The sequence below is a fragment of the Astatotilapia calliptera genome, chromosome 3 (assembly GCF_964374335.1).
Source record: "Astatotilapia calliptera chromosome 3, fAstCal68.1, whole genome shotgun sequence".
NCBI classification, from domain to species: domain Eukaryota; kingdom Metazoa; phylum Chordata; class Actinopteri; order Cichliformes; family Cichlidae; genus Astatotilapia; species Astatotilapia calliptera.
This window is the reverse complement of record NC_137424.1, coordinates 73,698,100-73,720,313: the sequence shown is the minus strand read 5'-3', so window position 1 is coordinate 73,720,313 and position 22,214 is coordinate 73,698,100. Positions and strand designations below refer to the sequence as shown.

Genomic DNA, 22,214 nt, shown 5'->3' with positions numbered 1-22,214 from the left:
ACGTTCAGGGAAACGGGGTGGTTATGGCGGCACGTAGACTCTCAATCACTCGCCAAAACGCAGTAATATGCTGTCACTCAAAAACACAATGTCCAATCTCACCCAAAGGTCGCAGGCATAATGAGACTCGAGTTCGGAAATGTTTGTTATGCCATTTGTACATAATGGTTAGAGTGCCACCTAGTGGAACGACGAGCTAATCATGAATGAATGAGTTGAAATGTTAGCTGGTGGTTAAATGCATGAATTCCATCAATGTGACATCGATCGGACGTGCTGGTTTTAGGTGTTGGGCGTGGCTCGACGTGCCGGGGGTGCGAGGGCCCTCATAACGCTGCTTGCAGCTTTAATTATTATTATTATTATTATTCACCCCAAACAAGGGCCTTTTTGAGGGCCTAAACATGCTCAAAAACTCATGAAATTTTGCACACATGCCAGGTCTGGTGAAAAATTTTGTATTTTAATGGTTTTACATATGAGCACTGGGAAATGGCTCTACAGCGCCACCTATGCCTTGTTAAATGCAGCCCTACGACCACATCGTTTGAGCTACATGTATGAAATTTGGCACACATGTGTATCATGCCAAGACGAACAAAAAAGTCAGTGGGCCCATTGACGCAAACCCAACAGGAAGTCCGCCATTTGGAAGAGAAGGTGACATTTTGGCTCTAATTTTGCCATTTCCATGCCTCGAACTTTAACGAACTCCTCCTTGGGATTTGGTCCTATAAGCTTCAAATTTGGACAGTGTCAACTACACCCTTGTGCCATGTTAAATTGCGGAGCTTTTGAGTTTTCACAATACTATGAGGCCGTGGCGCCATGGCGAATTTTGATGACTCGCCATGAAAATCTTATTGCCTCTCATTCTGTCATACATGTTCCGATCTGGACCAAAGAGCACACATATGATAAGGCTCCACCCCTGAACATATTTCAACTGCCATATTTGACATCAAGGACAGCGCCACCTAGTGGGAACAGGAAATGTCATGTTTTACACTTTGGGGTACAGTATTGTGATGGGTGACATCTGCAGCCTCAAATTTCTCCAGGAAAGCCTTAAGGAGTTGGTCTTGGGTTACAGTGAAAACTGTGACTTTTCACGAAAGGGTGTGACCCCAGCGGCATGGCGAACTTTGATGTCACGCCATGAAGAAACAAATTAGTATAACTCAATGAAATCCAGTCTGATCAGTACCAGACTTTACAGGCATGATGTCAGACCCGCCCTGAACAGATTGATATGCCCATTGTCGGAAATACGGACAGCGCCACCTAGTGGCAACAGGAAATGTCATGGCTTTAACTTTGTTGTACTGATTTTCACAGGTTGATCGTGGCCACCTCAAAAGCGGTGAATATCACCATCAGTCCCTCGTGATGCTTCAGTGCAAAAATTGTGAGTTTAAACTGAACGGCGCACCCTGGTGGCAACGCGGTTCATCATGAAAGATGAAGTGGCTTTTGAGGGGCTTGGAAAGTTTATAGAGGCTTGAAATTTGGCACACACCTCCAAATGGATGAAGGCATTGTTGTTATGTAACCATTTTCCTTGAATAGCGCAAAATGGCTCCACAGCGCCCCCTACAATATTTCAAAACATCAGCCCCTGCTCTGTGTTTCATCTATGAGTCTGACACTTGGAAAGCTTGTGTAAGATATCAAGATGTACAAAAAAGTCTCTTGGAGCAATATCCCAAATCCAACAGGAAGTCAGCTATTTTAAAATTAATGTGTAATTTTGATGACATTTTCCCCCCTTTTCAGGCCTCATACTTTGACGAACTCCTCCAAGGGATTTCATCATATTGAAGCATTCTTCAGTGTGTAGAATCTAAAGACCTTTGTGATGTTAAATTGCGAAGCTTTTTCCGTTCAGGGAAACGGGGTGGTCATGGCAGCACGTAGAGTTTCAATCACTCGCAAAAAGCAGTAATCTGCTGTCACTAAAAAACACAATGTCCAATCTCTCCCAAAGGTCGCAGGTGTGATGAGACTCGAGCTTGGAAATGTTTGTTATGCTATTTGTCAATAATGGTTAGAGCGCCACCTAGTGGCATGACTATAATCCTGGTTGAATAAGATGAAATGTTAGCTGGTGATTAAAAGCATGAAATCCATCAATGTGACATCACATCGGACGTGCCGGTTTGAGGTGTTGGCAGTGGCTCGACGTGCCGGGGGTGCGAGGGCCCTCATAACGCTGCTTGCAGCTTTAATTAGGGCCCGAGCACTGAGAGTGCGAAGGCCCTATTGTATCTGCTCCGTTTCTTATTATTATTATTATTATTATTATTATTATTCACCCCAAACAAGGGCCTTTTTGAGGGCCTAAACATGCTCAAAAACTCATGAAATTTTGCACACATGCCAGGTCTGGTGAAAAATTTTGTATTTTAATGGTTTTACATATGAGCACTGGGAAATGGCTCTACAGTGCCACCTATGCCTTGTTAAATGCAGCCCTACGACCACATCGTTTGAGCTACATGTATGAAATTTGGCACACATGTGTATCATGCCAAGACGAACAAAAAAGTCTGTGGGCCCATTGACGCAAACCCAACAGGAAGTCCGCCATTTGGAAGAGAAGGTGACATTTTGGCTCTAATTTTGCCATTTCCATGCCTCGAACTTTTGCGAACTCCTCCTTGGGGTTTCATTTCATAACCTTCAAATTTGGACAGTGTCAACTACACCCTTGTGCCATGTTAAATTGCGGAGCTTTTGAGTTTTCACAATACTATGAGGCCGTGGCGCCATGGCGAATTTCGATGACTCGCCATGAAAATCTTATTGCCTCTCATTTTGTCATACATTTTCTGACCTTGACCAAAGTGAACACATATGACAAGGCTCCACCCCTGAACATATTTCAACTGCCATATTTGACACCAGGGACAGCGCCACCTAGTGGGAACAGGAAATGTCATGTTTTACACTTTGGGGTACAGTATAGTGATGGGTGACACCTGCAGCCTCAAATTTCTCCAGGAAAGCCTTAAGGAGTTGGTCTTGGGTTACAGTGAAAACTGTGACTTTTCGCAAAAGGGTGTGACCCCAGCAGCATGGTGAACTTTGATGTCACGCCATGAAGAAACAAATTAGTATAACTCAATGAAATCCAGTCTGTTCAGTACCAGACTTTACAGGCATGATGTCAGACCCGCCCTGAACAGATTGATGTGCCCATTGTCGGGAATACGTACAGCGCCACCTAGTGGCAACAGGAAATGTCATGGCTTTAATTTTGTTGTACTGATTTTCACAGGTTCATCGTGGCCACCTCAAAAGCGGTGAATATCACCATCAGTCCCTCGTGATGCTTCAGTGCAAAAATTGTGACTTTAAACTGAACGGCGCACCCTGGTGGCAACACGGTTCAACATGAAAGATGAAGTGGCTTTTGAGGGGCTTGGAAAGTTTATAGAGGCTTGGAATTTGGCACACACCTCCAAATGGATGAAGGCTTTGTTGTCATGTGATCATTTTCATTGAATATCCCAAAATGGCTCCACAGCGCCCCCTACAAAATTTCAAAATCACAGCCCCTGCTCTGTGTTTTATGTATGAGTCTGAAACCTGGTAAGCTTATAGGAGATATCAAGATGTACAAAAAAGTCTCTTGGAGCAATATCCCAAATCCAACAGGAAGTCAGCCATTTTAAAATTAATGTGCAATTTTGGCAACATTTTCCCCTCTTTTCAGGCATCGTTCTTTGACGAACTCCTCCAAGGGATTTCATCAGATTGCACTATTCTTCAGTGTGTGGAATCCAAAGACCTTTATGTTGTTAAATTGCGAAGCTTTTTACGTTCAGGGAAACGGGGTGGTTATGGCGGCACGTAGACTCTCAATCACTCGCCAAAACGCAGTAATCTGCTGTTACTCAAAAACACAATGTCCAATCTCACCCAAAGGTCGCAGGCATAATGAGACTCGAGTTCGGAAATGTTTGTTATGCCATTTGTACATAATGGTTAGAGTGCCACCTAGTGGAACGACTAGCTAATCATGAATGAATGAGTTGAAATGTTAGCTGGTGGTTAAATGCATGAATTCCATCAATGTGACATCGATCGGACGTGCTGGTTTTAGGTGTTGGGCGTGGCTCGACGCGCCGGGGGTGCTCGGGCCCTCATAACGCTGCTTGCAGCTTTAATTATTATTATTATTATTATTCACCCCAAACAAGGGCCTTTTTGAGGGCCTAAACATGCTCAAAAACTCATGAAATTTTGCACACATGCCAGGTCTGGTGAAAAATTTTGTATTTTAATGGTTTTACATATGAGCATTGGGAAATGGCTCTACAGCGCCACCTATGCCTTGTTAAATGCAGCCCTACGACCACATCGTTTGAGCTACATGTATGAAATTTGGCACACATGTGTATCATGCCAAGACGAACAAAAAAGTCAGTGGGCCCATTGACGCAAACCCAACAGGAAGTCCGCCATTTGGAAGAGAAGGTGACATTTTGGCTCTAATTTTGCCATTTCCATGCCTCGAACTTTTGCGAACTCCTCCTTGGGGTTTCATTTCATAAGCTTCAAATTTGGACAGTGTCAACTACACCCTTGTGCCATGTTAAATTGCGGAGCTTTTGAGTTTTCACAATACTATGAGGCCGTGGCGCCATGGCGAATTTTGATGACTCGCCATGAAAATCTTATTGCCTCTCATTTTGTCATACATTTTCTGACCTTGACCAAAGTGAACACATATGATAAGGCTCCACCCCTGAACATATTTCAACTGCCATATTTGACATGAAGGACAGCGCCACCTAGTGGGAACAGGAAATGTCATGTTTTACACTTTGGGGTACAGTATAGTGATGGGTGACATCTGCAGCCTCAAATTTCTCCAGGAAACCCTTAAGGAGTTGGTCTTGGGTTACAGTGAAAACTGTGAGTTTTCGCAAAAGGGTGTGACCCCAGCAGCATGGCGAACTTTGATGTCACGCCATGAAGAAACAAATTAGTATAACTCAATGAAATCCAGTCTGATCAGTACCAGACTTTACAGGCATGATGTCAGACCCGCCCTGAACAGATTGATGTGCCCATTGTCGGAAATACGGACAGCGCCACCTAGTGGGAACAGGAAATGTCATGGCTTTCATTTTGTTGTACTGATTTTCACAGGTTCATCGTGGCCACCTGAAAAGCGGTGAATATCACCATCAGTCCCTCGTGATGCTTCAGTGCAAAAATTGTGACTTTAAACTGAACGGCGCACCCTGGTGGCAACGCTGTTCACCATGAAAGATGAAGTGGCTTTTGAGGGTCTTGGCAAGTGTATAGAGGCTTGAAATTTGGCACACACCTCCAATGTGACGAAGGCTTTGTTGTCATGTGATCATTTTCATTGAATATCCCAAAATGGCTCCACAGCGCCCCCTACAAAATTTCAAAACCACAGCCCCTGCTCTGTGTTTTATGTATGAGTCTGAAACCTGGTAAGCTTATAGGAGATATCAAGATGTACAAAAAAGTCTCTTGGAGCAATATCCCAAATCCAACAGGAAGTCAGCCATTTTAAAATTAATGTGCAATTTTGGCAACATTTTCCCCTCTTTTCAGGCATCGTTCTTTGCCGAACTCCTCCAAGGGATTTCATCAGATTGCACTATTCTTCAGTGTGTGGAATCCAAAGACCTTTGTGTTGTTAAATTGCGACGCTTTTTACGTTCAGGGAAACGGGGTGGTTATGGCGGCACGTAGACTCTCAATCACTCGCCAAAACGCAGTAATCTGCTGTTACTCAAAAACACAATGTCCAATCTCACCCAAAGGTCGCAGGCATAATGAGACTCGAGTTCGGAAATGTTTGTTATGCCATTTGTACATAATGGTTAGAGTGCCACCTAGTGGAACGACTAGCTAATCATGAATGAATGAGTTGAAATGTTAGCTGGTGGTTAAATGCATGAATTCCATCAATGTGACATCGATCGGACGTGCTGGTTTTAGGTGTTGGGCGTGGCTCGACGCGCCGGGGGTGCGAGGGCCCTCATAACGCTGCTTGCAGCTTTAATTAGGGCCCGAGCACTGAGAGTGCGAAGGCCCTATTGTATCTGCTCCGTTTCTTATTATTAGGGCCCGAGCACCGAGAGTGCGAAGGCCCTATTGTATCTGCTCCGTTTCTTATTATTATTATTATTATTATTATTATTATTATTATTATTATTATTCAGGCGAAACAAGGGCCTTTTTGAGGGCCTAAACATGCTCAAAAACTCATGAAATTTTGCACACATGCCAGGTCTGGTGAAAAATTTTGTATTTTAATGGTTTTACATATGAGCACTGGGAAATGGCTCTACAGCGCCACCTATGCCTTGTAAAATGCAGCCCTACGACCACATCGTTTGGGCTACATGTATGAAATTTGGCACACATGTGTATCATGCCAAGACGAACAAAAAAGTCTGTGGGCCCATTGACGCAAACCCAACAGGAAGTCCGCCATTTGGACGTGAAGGTGACATTTTGGCTCTAATTTTGCCATTTCCATGCCTCGAACTTTAACGAACTCCTCCTTGGGATTTGGTCGTATAAGCTTCATCTTTGGTCAGTTTCAACTACACACCTGGGCCATGTTAAATTGCGGAGCTTTTGAGTTTTCACAATACCATGAGGCCGTGGCGCCATGGCGAATTTCGATGACTCGCCATGAAAATCTTATTGCCTCTCATTTTGTCATACATTTTCTGACCTTGACCAAAGTGAACACATATGATAAGGCTCCACCCCTGAACATATTTCAACTGCCATATTTGACACCAGGGACAGCGCCACCTAGTGGGAACAGGAAATGTCATGTTTTACACTTTGGGGTACAGTATTGTGATGGGTGACATCTGCAGCCTCAAATTTCTCCAGGAAAGCCTTAAGGAGTTGGTCTTGGGTTACAGTGAAAACTGTGACTTTTCGCAAAAGGGTGTGACCCCAGCGGCATGGCGAACTTTGATGTCACGCCATGAAGAAACAAATTAGTATAACTCAATGAAATCCAGTCTGATCAGTACCAGACTTTACAGGCATGATGTCAGACCCGCCCTGAACAGATTGATGTGCCCATTGTCGGGAATACGGACAGCGCCACCTAGTGGGAACAGGAAATGTCATGGCTTTAATTTTGTTGTACTGATTTTCACAGGTTCATCGTGGCCACCTCAAAAGCGGTGAATATCACCATCAGTCCCTTGTGATGCTTCAGTGCAAAAATTGTGACTTTAAACTGAACGGCGCACCCTGGTGGTAACGCGGTTCACCATGAAAGATGAAGTGGCTTTTGAGGGGCTTGGAAAGTTTATAGAGGCTTGAAATTTGGCACACACCTCCAAATGGATGAACGCTTTGTTGGCATGTGATCATTTTCATTGAATAGCGCGAAATGGCTCCACAGCGCCCCCTACAATATTTCAAAACATCAGCCCCTGCTCTGTGTTTCATCTATGAGTCTGACACTTGGTAAGCTTGTGTAAGATATCAAGATGTACAAAAAAGTCTCTTGGAGCAATATCCCAAATCCAACAGGAAGTCAGCCATTTTAAAATTAATGTGTAATTTTGATGACATTTTCCCCCCTTTTCAGGCCTCATACTTTGACGAACTCCTCCAAGGGATTTCATCATATTGAAGCATTCTTCAGTGTGTAGAATCTAAAGACCTTTGTGATGTTAAATTGCGAAGCTTTTTCCGTTCAGGGAAACGGGGTGGTCATGGCGGCACGTAGAGTTTCAATCACTCGCAAAAAGCAGTAATCTGCTGTCACTAAAAAACACAATGTCCAATCTCTCCCAAAGGTCGCAGGTGTGATGAGACTCGAGCTTGGAAATGTTTGTTATGCTATTTGTCAATAATGGTTAGAGCGCCACCTAGTGGCATGACTATGATCCTGGTTGAATAAGATGAAATGTTAGCTGGTGATTAAAAGCATGAAATCCATCAATGTGACATCACATCGGACGTGCCGGTTTGAGGTGTTGGCAGTGGCTCGACGTGCCGGGGGTGCGAGGGCCCTCATAACGCTGCTTGCAGCTTTAATTAGGGCCCGAGCACTGACAGTGCGAAGGCCCTATTGTAATTGCTCTGTTTATTATTATTATTATTATTATTCCGGCAAATGAATCGGCCTTTTGAGGGCCTAAACATGCTCGAAAACTCTTGAAATTTTGCGCACGCGTCAGGTCTGGTGAAAATTTACGTATTTTAATGGTTTTACATATGAGCACTGGGAAATGGCTCTAGAGCGCCACCTATGCCTTGTTAAATGCAGCCCTACGACCACATAGTTTGAGCTACATGTATGAAATTTGGCACACATGTGTATCATGCCAAGACGAACAAAAAAGTCTGTGGGCCCATTGACGCAAACCCAACAGGAAGTCCGCCATTTGGAAGAGAAGGTGACATTTTGGCTCTAATTTTGCCATTTCCATGCCTCGAACTTTTGCGAACTCCTCCTTGGGGTTTCATTTCATAACCTTCAAATTTGGACAGTGTCAACTACACCCTTGTGCCATGTTAAATTGCGGAGCTTTTGAGTTTTCACAATACTATGAGGCCGTGGCGCCATGGCGAATTTCGATGACTCGCCATCAAAATCTTATTGCCTCTCATTTTGTCATACATTTTCTGACCTTGACCAAAGTGAACACATATGATAAGGCTCCACCCCTGAACATATTTCAACTGCCATATTTGACGTCAGCGACAGCGCCACCTAGTGGGAACAGGAAATGTCATGTTTTACACTTTGGGGTACAGTATTGTGATGGGTGACATCTGCAGCCTCAAATTTCTCCAGGAAAGGCGTAAGGAGTTGGTCTTGGGTTACAGTGAAAACTGTGACTTTTCACGAAAGGGTGTGACCTCAGCAGCATGGCGAACTTTGATATCTCGCCATGAAGAAACAAATTAGTATAACTCCATGAAATCCAGTCTGATTAGTACCAGACTTTACAGGCATGATATCAGACCCGCCCTGAACAAATTGATGTGCCCATTGTCAGGAATATGAAGAGCGCCACCTAGTGGGAACAGGAAATGTCATGTCTTACACTTTGTTGTACTGATTTTCACAGGTTCATTGTGGATACCTCAAAAGCGGTGAATGTCACCGTCAGTCCTTCATGATGCTGCAGTGCGAAAATTGTGACTTTATACTGAACGGTGCACCCTGGTGGCAACGCTGTTCACCATGAAAAATGAAGTGGTTTTTGAGGGGCTTGGAAAGTTTAAAAAGTCTTGAAATTTGGCCCACACCTCCAATGTGCTTAAGGCTTTGTTGTTATGTGATCATTTTCATTGAATATCCCAAAATGGCTCCACAGCGCCCCCTACAAAATTTCAAAACCACAGCCCCAGCTCTGTGTTTTATGTATGAGTCTGAAACCTGGTAAGCTTATAGGAGATATCAAGATGTACAAAAAAGTCTCTTGGAGCAATATCCCAAATACAACAGGAAGTCAGCCATTTTAAAATTAATGTGCAATTTTGGCAACATTTTCCCCTCTTTCCAGGCACCGTTCTTTGACGAACTCCTCCAAGGGATTTCATCATATTGAACCAATCTCCAGTGTGTGGAATCTAAAGACCTTTGTGATGTTAAATTGCGAAGCTTTTTACGTTCAGGGAAACGGGGTTGTCATGGCGGCACGTGGAGTTTCAATCACTCGCCAAAAAGCAGTAATCTGCTGTCACTCAAAATCAAAATGTCCAAACTCTCCCAAAGGTCGCAGGCGTGATGAGACACGAGCTAGGAAATGTTTGTTATGCCATTTGTCAGTAATGGTTAGAGCGCCACCTAGTGGGACGACTATAATGATGATTGAATGAGATGAAATGTTAGCTGGTGGTTAAATGCATGAATTCCATCAATGTGACATCAGATCGGAGGTGCTGGTTGTAGGTGTTGGGCGTGGCTCGACGCGATGGGGTGCGAGGGCCCTCATAACGCTGCTTGCAGCTTTAATTATTATTATTATTATTATTATTCACCCCAAACAAGGGCCTTTTTGAGGGCCTAAACATGCTCAAAAACTCATGAAATTTTGCACACATGCCAGGTCTGGTGAAAAATTTTGTATTTTAATGGTTTTACATATGAGCACTGGGAAATGGCTCTAGAGCGCCACCTATGCCTTGTTAAATGCAGCCCTACGACCACATCGTTTGAGCTACATGTATGAAATTTGGCACACATGTGTATCATGCCAAGACGAACAAAAAAGTCTGTGGGCCCATTGACGCAAACCCAACAGGAAGTCCGCCATTTGGAAGAGAAGGTGACATTTTGGCTCTAATTTTGCCATTTCCATGCCTCGAACTTTTGCGAACTCCTCCTTGGGGTTTCATTTCTTAACCTTCAAATTTGGACAGTGTCAACTACACCCTTGTGCCATGTTAAATTGCGGAGCTTTTGAGTTTTCACAATACTATGAGGCCGTGGCGCCATGGCGAATTTCGATGACTCGCCATGAAAATCTTATTGCCTCTCATTTTGTCATACATTTTCTGACCTTGACCAAAGTGAACACATATGATAAGGCTCCACCCCTGAACATATTTCAACTGCCATATTTGACCTCAAGGACAGCGCCACCTAGTGGGAACAGGAAATGTCATGTTTTACACTTTGGGGTACAGTATAGTAATGGGTGACATCTGCAGCCTCAAATTTCTCCAGGAAAGCCTTAAGGAGTTGGTCTTGGGTTACAGTGAAAACTGTGAGTTTTCGCGAAAGGGTGTGACCCCAGCAGCATGGCGAACTTTGATGTCACGCCATGAAGAAACAAATTAGTATAACTCAATGAAATCCAGTCTGATCAGTACCAGACTTTACAGGCATGATGTCAGACCCGCCCTGAACAGATTGATGTGCCCATTGTCGGAAATACGGACAGCGCCACCTAGTGGCAACAGGAAATGTCATTGCTTTAATTTTGTTGTACTGATTTTCACAGGTTCATCCTGGCCACCTCAAAAGCGGTGAATATCACCATCAGTCCCTCGTGATGCTTCAGTGCAAAAATTGTGACTTTAAACTGAACGGCGCACCCTGGTGGCAACGCTGTTCACGATGAAAGATGAAGTGGCTTTTGAGGGTCTTGGCAAGTTTATAGAGGCTTGAAATTTGGCACACACCTCCAATGTGACGAAGGCTTTGTTGTTATGTGATCATTTTCATTGAATATCCCAAAATGGCTCCACAGCGCCCCCTACAATATTTCAAAACCACAGCCCCAGCTCTGTGTTTTATGTATGAATCTGAAACCTGGTAGGCTTATAGGAGATATCAAGATGTACAAAAAAGTCTCTTGGAGCAATATCCCAAATCCAACAGGAAGTCAGCCATTTTAAAATTAATGTGCAATTTTGGCGACATTTTCTCCTCTTTTCAGGCTTCATACTTTGACGAACTCCTCCAAGGGATTTCATCATATTGAACCATTCTCCAGTGTGTGGAATCTAAAGACCTTTGTGATGTTAAATTGCGAAGCTTTTTACGTCCAGGGAAACGGGGTGGTTATGGCGGCACTTAGAGTTTGAATCACTCGCCAAAAAGCAGTAATCTGCTGTCACTCAAAAACACAATGTCCAATCTCTCCCAAACGTCTCGGGTGTGATGAGACTCGAGCTTGGAAGTGTTTGTTATGCCATTTGTCAGTAATGGTTAGAGCGCCACCTAGTGGGAGGACTATAATGATGATTGAATGAGATGAAATGTTAGCTGGTGGTTAAATGCATGAATTCCATCAATGTGACATCAGATCGGAGGTGCTGGTTGTAGGTGTTGGGCGTGGCTCGACGCGATGGGGTGCGAGGGCCCTCATAACGCTGCTTGCAGCTTTAATTATTATTATTATTATTATTATTATTATTATTCACCCCAAACAAGGGCCTTTTTGAGGGCCTAAACATGCTCAAAAACTCATGAAATTTTGCACACATGCCAGGTCTGGTGAAAAATTTTGTATTTTAATGGTTTTACTTATGAGCACTGGGAAATGGCTCTAGAGCGCCACCTATGCCTTGTTAAATGCAGCCCTACGACCACATCGTTTGAGCTACATGTATGAAATTTGGCACACATGTGTATCATGCCAAGACGAACAAAAAAGTCTGTGGGCCCATTGACGCAAACCCAACAGGAAGTCCGGCATTTGGAAGAGAACGTGACATTTTGGCTCTAATTTTGCCATTTCCATGCCTCGAACTTTTGCGAACTCCTCCTTGGGGTTTCATTTCATAACCTTCAAATTTGGACAGTGTCAACTACACCCTTGTGCCATGTTAAATTGCGGAGCTTTTGAGTTTTCACAATACTATGAGGCCGTGGCGCCATGGCGAATTTCGATGACTCGCCATCAAAATCTTATTGCCTCTCATTCTGTCATACATTTTCTGACCTTGACCAAAGTGAACACATATGATAAGGCTCCACCCCTGAACATATTTCAACTGCCATATTTGACCTCAAGGACAGCGCCACCTAGTGGGAACAGGAAATGTCATGTTTTACACTTTGGGGTACAGTATAGTGATGGGTGACATCTGCAGCCTCAAATTTCTCCAGGAAAGCCTTAAGGAGTTGGTCTTGGGTTACAGTGAAAACTGTGACTTTTCGCGAAAGGGTGTGACCCCAGCAGCATGGCGAACTTTGATGTCACGCCATGAAGAAACAAATTAGTATAACTCAATGAAATCCAGTCTGATCAGTACCAGACTTTACAGGCATGATGTCAGACCCGCCCTGAACAGATTGATGTGCCCATTGTCGGAAATACGGACAGCGCCACCTAGTGGCAACAGGAAATGTCATGGCTTTAACTTTGTTGTACTGATTTTCACAGGTTGATCGTGGCCACCTCAAAAGCGGTGAATATCACTATCAGTCCCTCGTGATGCTTCAGTGCAAAAATTGTGACTTTAAACTGAACGGCGCACCCTGGTGGCAACGCGGTTCATCATGAAAGATGAAGTGGCTTTTGAGGGTCTTGGCAAGTTTATAGAGGCTTGAAATTTGGCACACACCTCCAAATGGATGGAGGCATTGTTGTTATGTAACCATTTTCCTTGAATAGCGCAAAATGGCTCCACAGCGCCCCCTACAATATTTCAAAACATCAGCCCCTGCTCTGTGTTTCATCTATGAGTCTGACACTTGGTAAGCTTGTGTAAGATATCAAGATGTACAAAAAAGTCTCTTGGAGCAATATCCCAAATCCAACAGGAAGTCAGCCATTTTAAAATTAATGTGTAATTTTGGCGACATTTTCCCCTCTTTTCAGGCTTCATACTTTGACGAACTCCTCCAAGGGATTTCATCAGATTGGACCGATCTGAAGTTTGTGGAATCTAAAGACCTTTGTGATGTTAAATTGCGAAGCTTTTTACGTTCAGGGAAACGGGGTGGTTATGGCGGCACTTAGAGTTTCAATCACTCGCCAAAAAGCAGTAATCTGCTGTCACTCAAAAACACAATATCCAATCTCTCCCAAACGTCGCAGGTGTGATGAGACTCGAGCTCGGAAATGTTTGTTATGCCATTTGTCAGTAATAGTTAGAGCCCCACCTAGTGGGACGACTATAATCATGGTTCAATGAGATGAAATGTTAGCTGGTGGTTAAATGCATGAATTCCATCAATGTGACATCACATTGGACGTGCTAGTTTTAGGTGTTGGGCGTGGCTCGACACGCCAGGGTGCGAGGGCCCTCATAACGCTGCTTGCAGCTTTAATTATTATTATTATTCAGGCGAAACAAGGGCCTTTTTGAGGGCCTAAACATGCTCAAAAACTCATGAAATTTTGCACACATGCCAAGTCTGGTGAAAAATTTTGTATTTTAATGGTTTTACATATGAGCACTGGGAAATGGCTCTAGAGCGCCACCTATGCCTTGTTAAATGCAGCCCTACGACCACATCGTTTGAGCTACATGTATGAAATTTGGCACACATGTGTATCATGCCAAGACGAACAAAAAAGTCAGTGGGCCCATTGACGCAAACCCAACAGGAAGTCCGCCATTTGGACGTGAAGGTGACATTTTGGCTCTAATTTTGCCGTTTCCATGCCTCGAACTTTAACGAACTCCTCCTTGGGATTTGGTCGTATAAGCTTCATCTTTGGTCAGTTTCAACTACACACCTGGGCCATGTTAAATTGCGGAGCTTTTGAGTTTTCACAATACCATGAGGCCGTGGCGCCACGGCGAATTTCGATGACTCGCCATGAAAATCTTATTGCCTCTCATTTTGTCATACATTTTCTGACCTTGACCAAAGTGAACACATATGATAAGGCTCCACCCCTGAACATATTTCAACTGCCATATTTGACACCAGGGACAGCGCCACCTAGTGGGAACAGGAAATGTCATGTTTTACACTTTGGGGTACAGTATTGTGATGGGTGACATCTGCAGCCTCAAATTTCTCCAGGAAAGCCTTAAGGAGTTGGTCTTGGGTTACAGTGAAAACTGTGACTTTTCGCAAAAGGGTGTGACCCCAGCGGCATGGCGAACTTTGATGTCACGCCATGAAGAAACAAATTAGTATAACTCAATGAAATCCAGTCTGATCAGTACCAGACTTTACAGGCATGATGTCAGACCCGCCCTGAACAGATTGATGTGCCCATTGTCGGAAATACGGACAGCGCCACCTAGTGGGAACAGGAAATGTCATGGCTTTAATTTTGTTGTACTGATTTTCACAGGTTCATCGTGGCCACCTCAAAAGCGGTGAATATCACCATCAGTCCCTTGTGATGCTTCAGTGCAAAAATTGTGACTTTAAACTGAACGCCGCACCCTGGTGGCAACGCGGTTCACCATGAAAGATGAAGTGGCTTTTGAGGGGCTTGGAAAGTTTAAAAAGTCTTGAAATTTGGCGCACACGTCCAATGTGGATGAGGCTTTGTTGTTATGTGATCATTTTCATTGAATATCCCAAAATGGCTCCACAGCGCCCCCTAAAAAATTTCAAAATCACAGCCCCTGCTCTGTGTTTTATGTATGAGTCTGAAACCTGGTAAGCTTATAGGAGATATCAAGATGTACAAAAAAGTCTCTTGGAGCAATATCCCAAATCCAACAGGAAGTCAGCCATTTTAAAATTAATGTGCAATTTTGGCAACATTTTCCCCTCTTTTCAGGCATCGTTCTTTGACGAACTCCTCCAAGGGATTTCATCATATTGCACTATTCTTCAGTGTGTGGAATCCAAAGACCTTTGTGTTGTTAAATTGCGAAGCTTTTTACGTTCAGTGAAACGGGGTGGTTATGGCGGCACGTAGACTCTCAATCACTCGCCAAAACGCAGTAATCTGCTGTTACTCAAAAACACAATGTCCATTCTCTCCCAAACGTCGCAGGTGTGATGAGACTCGAGCTCGGAAATGTTTGTTATGCCATTTGTACATAATGGTTAGAGCGCCACCTAGTGGAACGACTAACTAATCATGAATGAATAAGTTGAAATGTTAGCTGGTGGTTAAATGCATGAATTCCATCAATGTGACATCAGATCGGACGTGCTGGTTTTAGGTGTTGGGCGTGGCTCGACACGCCGGGGGTGCGAGGGCCCTCATAACGCTGCTTGCAGCTTTAATTATTATTATTATTATTATTATTATTCACCCCAAACAAGGGCCTTTTTGAGGGCCTAAACATGCTCAAAAACTCATGAAATTTTGCACACATGCCAGGTCTGGTGAAAAATTTTGTATTTTAATGGTTTTACATATGAGCACTGGGAAATGGCTCTACAGCGCCACCTATGCCTTGTTAAATGCAGCCCTACGACCACATCGTTTGAGCTACATGTATGAAATTTGGCACACATGTGTATCATGCCAAGACGAACAAAAAAGTCTGTGGGCCCATTGACGCAAACCCAACAGGAAGTCCGCCATTTGGAAGAGAAGGTGACAATTTGGCTCTAATTTTGCCATTTCCATGCCTCGAACTTTTGCGAACTCCTCCTTGGGGTTTCATTTCATAACCTTCAAATTTGGACAGTGTCAACTACACCCTTGTGCCATGTTAAATTGCGGAGCTTTTGAGTTTTCACAATACTATGAGGCCGTGGCGCCATGGCGAATTTCGATAACTCGCCATGAAAATCTTATTGCCTCTCATTTTGTCATACATTTTCTGACCTTGACCAAAGTGAACACATATGATAAGGCTCCACCCCTGAACATATTTCAACTGCCATATTTGACATCAAGGACAGCGCCACCTAGTGGGAACAGGAAATGTCATGTTTTACACTTTGGGGTACAGCATAGTGATGGGTGACATCTGCAGCCTCAAATTTCTCCAGGAAAGCCTTAAGGAGTTGGTCTTGGGTTACAGTGAAAACTGTGACTTTTCGCAAAAGGGTGTGACCCCAGCGGCATGGCGAACTTTGATGTCACGCCATGAAGAAACAAATTAGTATAACTCAATGAAATCCAGTCTGATCAGTACCAGACTTTACAGGCATGATGTCAGACCCGCCCTGAACAGATTGATGTGCCCATTGTCGGAAATACGGACAGCGCCACCTAGTGGCAACAGGAAATGTCATGGCTTTAATTTTGTTGTACTGATTTTCACAGGTTCATCGTGGCCACCTCAAAAGCGGTGAATATCACCATCAGTCCCTCGTGATGCTTCAGTGCAAAAATTGTGACTTTAAACTGAACGGCGCACCCTGGTGGCAACGCTGTTCAACATGAAAGATGAAGTGGCTTTTGAGGGGCTTGGCAAGTTTATAGAGGCTTGAAATTTGGCACACACCTCCAAATGGATGAAGGCTTTGTTGTCATGTGATCCTTTTCCTTGAATAGCGCAAAATGGCTCCACAGCGCCCCCTACAATATTTCAAAACATCAGCCCCTGCTCTGTGTTTCATCTATGAGTCTGACACTTGGTAAGCTTGTGTAAGATATCAAGATGTACAAAAAAGTCTCTTGGAGCAATATCCCAAATCCAACAGGAAGTCAGCCATTTTAAAATTAATGTGTAATTTTGGCGACATTTTCTCCTCTTTTCAGGCCTCATACTTTCACGAACTCCTCCAAGGGATTTCATCAGATTGAACTATTCTTCAGTGTGTCGAATCCAAAGACCTTTGTGATGTTAAATTGCGAAGCTTTTTACATTCAGGGAAACGGGGTGGTCATGGCGGCACGTAGAGTTTCAATCACTCGCCAAAAAGCAGTAATCTGCTGTCACTCAAAGACACAATGTCCAATCTCTCCCAAAGCTCATATGCGTGATGAGACTCGAGCTCGGAAATGTTTGTTATGCCATTTGTACATGATGGTTAGAGCGCCACCTAGTGGAACGACTAACTAATCATGAATGAATGAGTTGAAATGTTAGCTGGTGGTTAAATGCATGAATTCCATCAATGTGACATCACATCGGACATGCTGGTTTTAGGTGTTGGGCGTGGCTCGACGCGCCGGGGGTGCGAGGGCCCTCATAACGCTGCTTGCAGCTTTAATTTTTATTGGAATTCCACGTGAAAGACCAACACAAAGTGGTGCACACGTGAGAAGTGGAACAAAAATCATACATGATTCCAAACATTTTTTACAAATAAATAACTGAAAAGTGGGGTGTGCATAATTATTCAGCCCCCTGAGTCAATACTTTGTAGAACCACCTTTTGCTGCAATTACAGCTGCCAGTCTTTTAGGGTCTGTCTCTACCAGCTTTGCACATCTAGAGACTGAAATCTTTGCCCATTCTTCTTTGCAAAACAGCTCCAGCTCAGTCAGATTAGATGGACAGCGTTTGTGATCAGCAGTTTTCAGATCTTGCCACAGATTCTCGATTGGATTTAGATCTGAACTTTGACTGGGCCATTCTAACACATGGATATGTTTTCTTTTAACCCATTCCATTGTTGCCCTGGCTTTATGTTTAGGGTCGTTGTCCTGCTGGAAGGTGAACCTCCGCCCTAGTCTCAAGTCTTTTGCAGACTCCAGGAGGTTTTCTTCCAAGGTTGCCCTGTATTTGGCTCCATCCATCTTCCCATCAACTCTGACCAGCTTCCTGTCCCTGCTGAAGAGAAGCACCCCCAGAGCATGATGCTGCCACCACCATATTTGACAGTGGGGATGGTGTGTTCAGAGTGATGTGCAGTGTTAGTTTTCCGCCACACATAGCGTTTTGCATTTTGGCCAAAAAGTTCCATTTTGGTCTCATCTGACCAGAGCACCTTCTTCTACATGTTTGCTGGGTCCCCCACATGGCTTGTGGCAAACTGCAAACGGGACTTCTTATGGTTTTCTGTTAACAACGGCTTTCTTCTTGCCACTCTTCCATAAAGGCCAACTTTGTGCAGTGCACGACTAATAGTTGTCCTATGGACAGATTCCTCCACCTGAGCTGTAGATCATGGACTTGTGTCTCTCCATCTGTGAGTAGTTGGGGACTTTGGTTCTCATTATAGCTGTAATCCTTCTGCGTTTAGTCCTTGCTGCAGTCCTGGTTGGTTTTCTCTATGTTTAGTCTTTATATGCTTAGTTCTTTTTTGTTTTATTACAACAGTCTAATTGTTTTAGGCTATTTTTTTTTGTATTCTATCTTGTTTCTATTATGGTAAATGTACTGATTCTTATATAATGGTTTTTTACTCTTCCTTCTCTCACCCCAACCGGTCGCAGCAGATGGCCGCCCCTCCCTGAGCCTGGTTCTGCTGGAGGTTTCTTCCGGTTAAAAGGGAGTTTTTCCTTCCCACTGTTGCCAAAGTGCTTGCTCATAGGGGGTCATATGATTGTTGGGTTTTTCTCTGTATCTATGAAGCGCCTTGAGGCGACTTTTGTTGTGATTTGGCGCTATATAAATAAAATTGAATTGAATTGAATTGAATTGAACTTAAAGTGCTTTATAAAACATTTTCACTCATTCACACCCTATTAGCTAAGCATTTTTTTTCTATCTAACATGTACACTCCAATGGATGTATAATGGAACAGTTTGGGGTTAGTATCTTACTTGAACCACCAACCTTCCAATCAGTAAATGACCTACTCTATGTTCTAAGACAAGCCACCCTATCATAATGCCTTCTTGTGAAGTCAGTCTTGTCTTCATGTTATTTTTAACCTTCTTGTCTTTGTGTCAAGTCTGCATTTGTTTCCTGTCCTCTGTTTCTTCCTGTTTTATTTTGGTGACCGATTATCTTGTGTGCTTTGAATTTAGTTCTACTTTCATCACTTTATAATTAGTTTATAATTAGCTGTTCTCCTGCCTGTTTCCTGTTCACACGTGATTCTGTGTCTGTGTATATATATTTTTTTCTTTCCCTTTTGTCAGATTCTCTCTCTTCACTGTGTCCCTCTTTGTTATATGGTTTCTAAGAAGAGCTATTATTTCAGATTATTTGCTTCTGACTTTTTATTTTGTCACTGCCCAGAAATAAAGCTGCATTTTAGTTCACCCTTCATTTCAGAGTGCTGCACTTTTGGTCCAACACAACACAAGCTCCAATACCTTGAAAAAGACTGGACATCTCTCTCCCAATGTGCTGATTTTGGTCACTCACTATATAAAAGGACATCTGGGACTATGTGCTGGCTTGCCTTGTCCGTGCATGCAACAAGTCAGGAAAACAACCACTTGCCATCCAAGGTCTTCCTATGCCAAGCCATTCCTTGTCTAACACAATCATTGATAAATTTGTGTAATTTCCATGTCCAGTATTGATATAGTACTGATATAGTATCTGATATTGGCTGATACTTTATATCACAAGTTTGAAAAGCCTTCTGTGAGACTACATGTATCGGCTGCCCTATTTAAACTGCTGTCAGACATTATCTACTACACTCTGATCACATCACTCAGACCAGCTGCTTTCTACAAAGAACATCTTTAGAAAAAAACACTACTCACTAACCTGGAGGGACAACCCTGAGGTAGATGCTGCTGATGGGTTTACTGTTCTTGTGGTTTGTTCCTCTCATGAAGACATGACAGTCATATGTTCCAGCATCATTAATCGTCACATCCTTCAGAATCAAAGACACGTCTCCATCCTTCATCTGTCTGTCCTGCAGATCCACCCGGTTCTTAAAAGATGGATGCTGGTTGTCTGGATCAAACTGCTCATCACGGTACAAAAGGACATATTCTGTGTCCAGGTCAGCTCTGCTCCACTCCAAAACACCAATGTTGTTATTTGGAGCTCGACATGTCAGAGTGATGTTCTGTCCAGACTCAGCTGTGACGTTTTTCTCATCTGAAAGAGGAAACAACACAGAGGAGAGAGGCCAAAATACTACTGTTCACTTCTAATGAAGAAATTCCTCTGAGCTGTATTTCGAAATTCATGGTATATTACACACATCATACCTACTCATACCTACTGTATACTATACTTTAAAAACAATGTTTCTGTAATAAGAAACAACTAGTTGGTGGGCTGCTCACACTAATGTAATTCCACACCAAACTTAGAATAAAGTGTATCATAATTTTTTGGACAGCTTCAAATCTCTAAAATCAGACCCGCATCATACTTGATGGTTTTCCTGGTGTAGAGTTACAGGATTCATATAACGAAAACAGCAGCTCTACTAATCACATTTGTATATTCAGCATTGTTTATTTAGTCATTTCTTGTATTGATTAAATTTTGTCTTACTGTTACCGAGGGTCTGTTAACCTGTTTACCAAGGATATGCTCTGTTGCCGCTGCTGTTTGCAAAGGCATGAACCTCCTCAGCCAGATCATTAACAACAGTCGCTATGAATACCGACTATGGATACCATCAGCCAACTAGACACTGATTCACTGATCCACACCAATATGATCTACAGTAAAGAAATCAAAATGTCATTCAGTCATTAAGACTGCAGAAGTGAAGTCGGATGGCAAAAAAAGAGAGGGAAGGTAGCCAGAACACACGGGATGGCACGACTAGAAGGCAACATTGTAGTGGGGACAGCTACAATGATAACCATAAAGAGGCCACAACCAATAAATACCCGCAGGAGTCAGGTGAATGGAAAGAACAAGATCCAGCCAATTAACACCTGTTGTCCGTTATTCTACTGGGATTGGCTGGCCAAAGGAGGAGATAAAAGCCACTGATATCAAGACAAAAAAGCTCATTGCCATAGATGGAAGGTTTCAACTCAAATCCAGCCCCCCAGACTGTATGCTGAGGTCCATGAGTACCCCAGAAAGATGGCCACAACTGATCACATGCTTTGTGAATACCTCAGGCAGCAGAAGCCCAAGAAAGAAGAGGAACAATCATGGAAGGACTGTATGGTAGTCCACCAACAGACAGAAGAAGTGGCTGGTATAGAAATACTATCACCCACACATGTTTACAGATGATTTAGAGACAATAACTCACTTAGAGAAATATTCAGGTTGATGATGCTGAGCTTCCATGAGTGTGTTTCTTCCATGAAGACACGGCATTGGTAGGTTCCATCATCAGCAGTATTCACGTTTTTCAGAATCAAAGACACATCTCCATCCTTCATCTGTATATCTTGCAGATCCACCCGGTTCTTAAAAGATGGATGTTGGTTATCTAGAAGATACTGCCCATTACGGTAAACAAGTAGATATTCCGGCTCCAGGTCAGCTCTGCTCCAATGTATGAATTTGATCTTTTTGTTGTTTGGAGCTCCACATGGCAGAATAACACTCTTTCTAGACTCAGCTGTGATGTTTTTCTGATCTGAAAGATGACACAAGACTGAGCAGGTCAAGGTCAACAAGACAGGCCAAAGGAATCAAAGCACAATTATGACTAGAATTGTTTACTTTGCATTAAACATCCAAAGTTTCAGAAACTGCAAGATGTTAGCTTCAGCAGAATATGTGCTGATAATAAGTGAACATAATGTGTGAGAGAAAGCAGCCTCTCATTATAAGACACTGTGAGTCTCTGCATGCTGCCTTTATGGAGCTACAGCTGTTTGTATTCACTGAACAAAAAGCTTTGTAGCTGCATCCTGACTCCTGACACTACAACACATCACACTGACACACACATTACACTTCTTTGTCTTTGCCATTTCTGGATCACTGTAGAGCTGGGCAATATCGTTATTTTTTAATAACATATCACTATTGTTAATGTTATGTTAGTGTTTAAACTATTAATATATGAATCAAATCACTTTTGTATACCCTTTGTATACCTACAATGCTGCTC

At 43.1% G+C, this 22,214-nt stretch overlaps 2 protein-coding genes across 4 annotated transcripts in view; one reads left to right on the top strand and one right to left on the bottom strand.

The window, feature by feature from the left end:
• The window catches only part of LOC113018854 (uncharacterized), a 192,201-nt gene that overhangs the window by 128,777 nt on the left and 41,210 nt on the right, over window positions 1-22,214 (top strand). The window lies entirely within an intron of this gene.
• LOC113017920 (hemicentin-2-like) overlaps window positions 1-22,214 on the bottom strand; it is a 65,642-nt gene that overhangs the window by 26,183 nt on the left and 17,245 nt on the right. For all 3 annotated transcript variants that reach the window (XM_080299114.1, XM_080299115.1, XM_080299113.1), the window contains exons 6-7: window positions 21,402-21,734; window positions 19,934-20,275 (exon numbers count right to left, since the gene is read on the bottom strand). In XM_080299114.1, coding sequence (XP_080155240.1) covers window positions 19,934-20,275; window positions 21,402-21,734 — 675 coding nt within the window. The remainder of the gene's footprint in view (window positions 1-19,933; window positions 20,276-21,401; window positions 21,735-22,214) is intronic.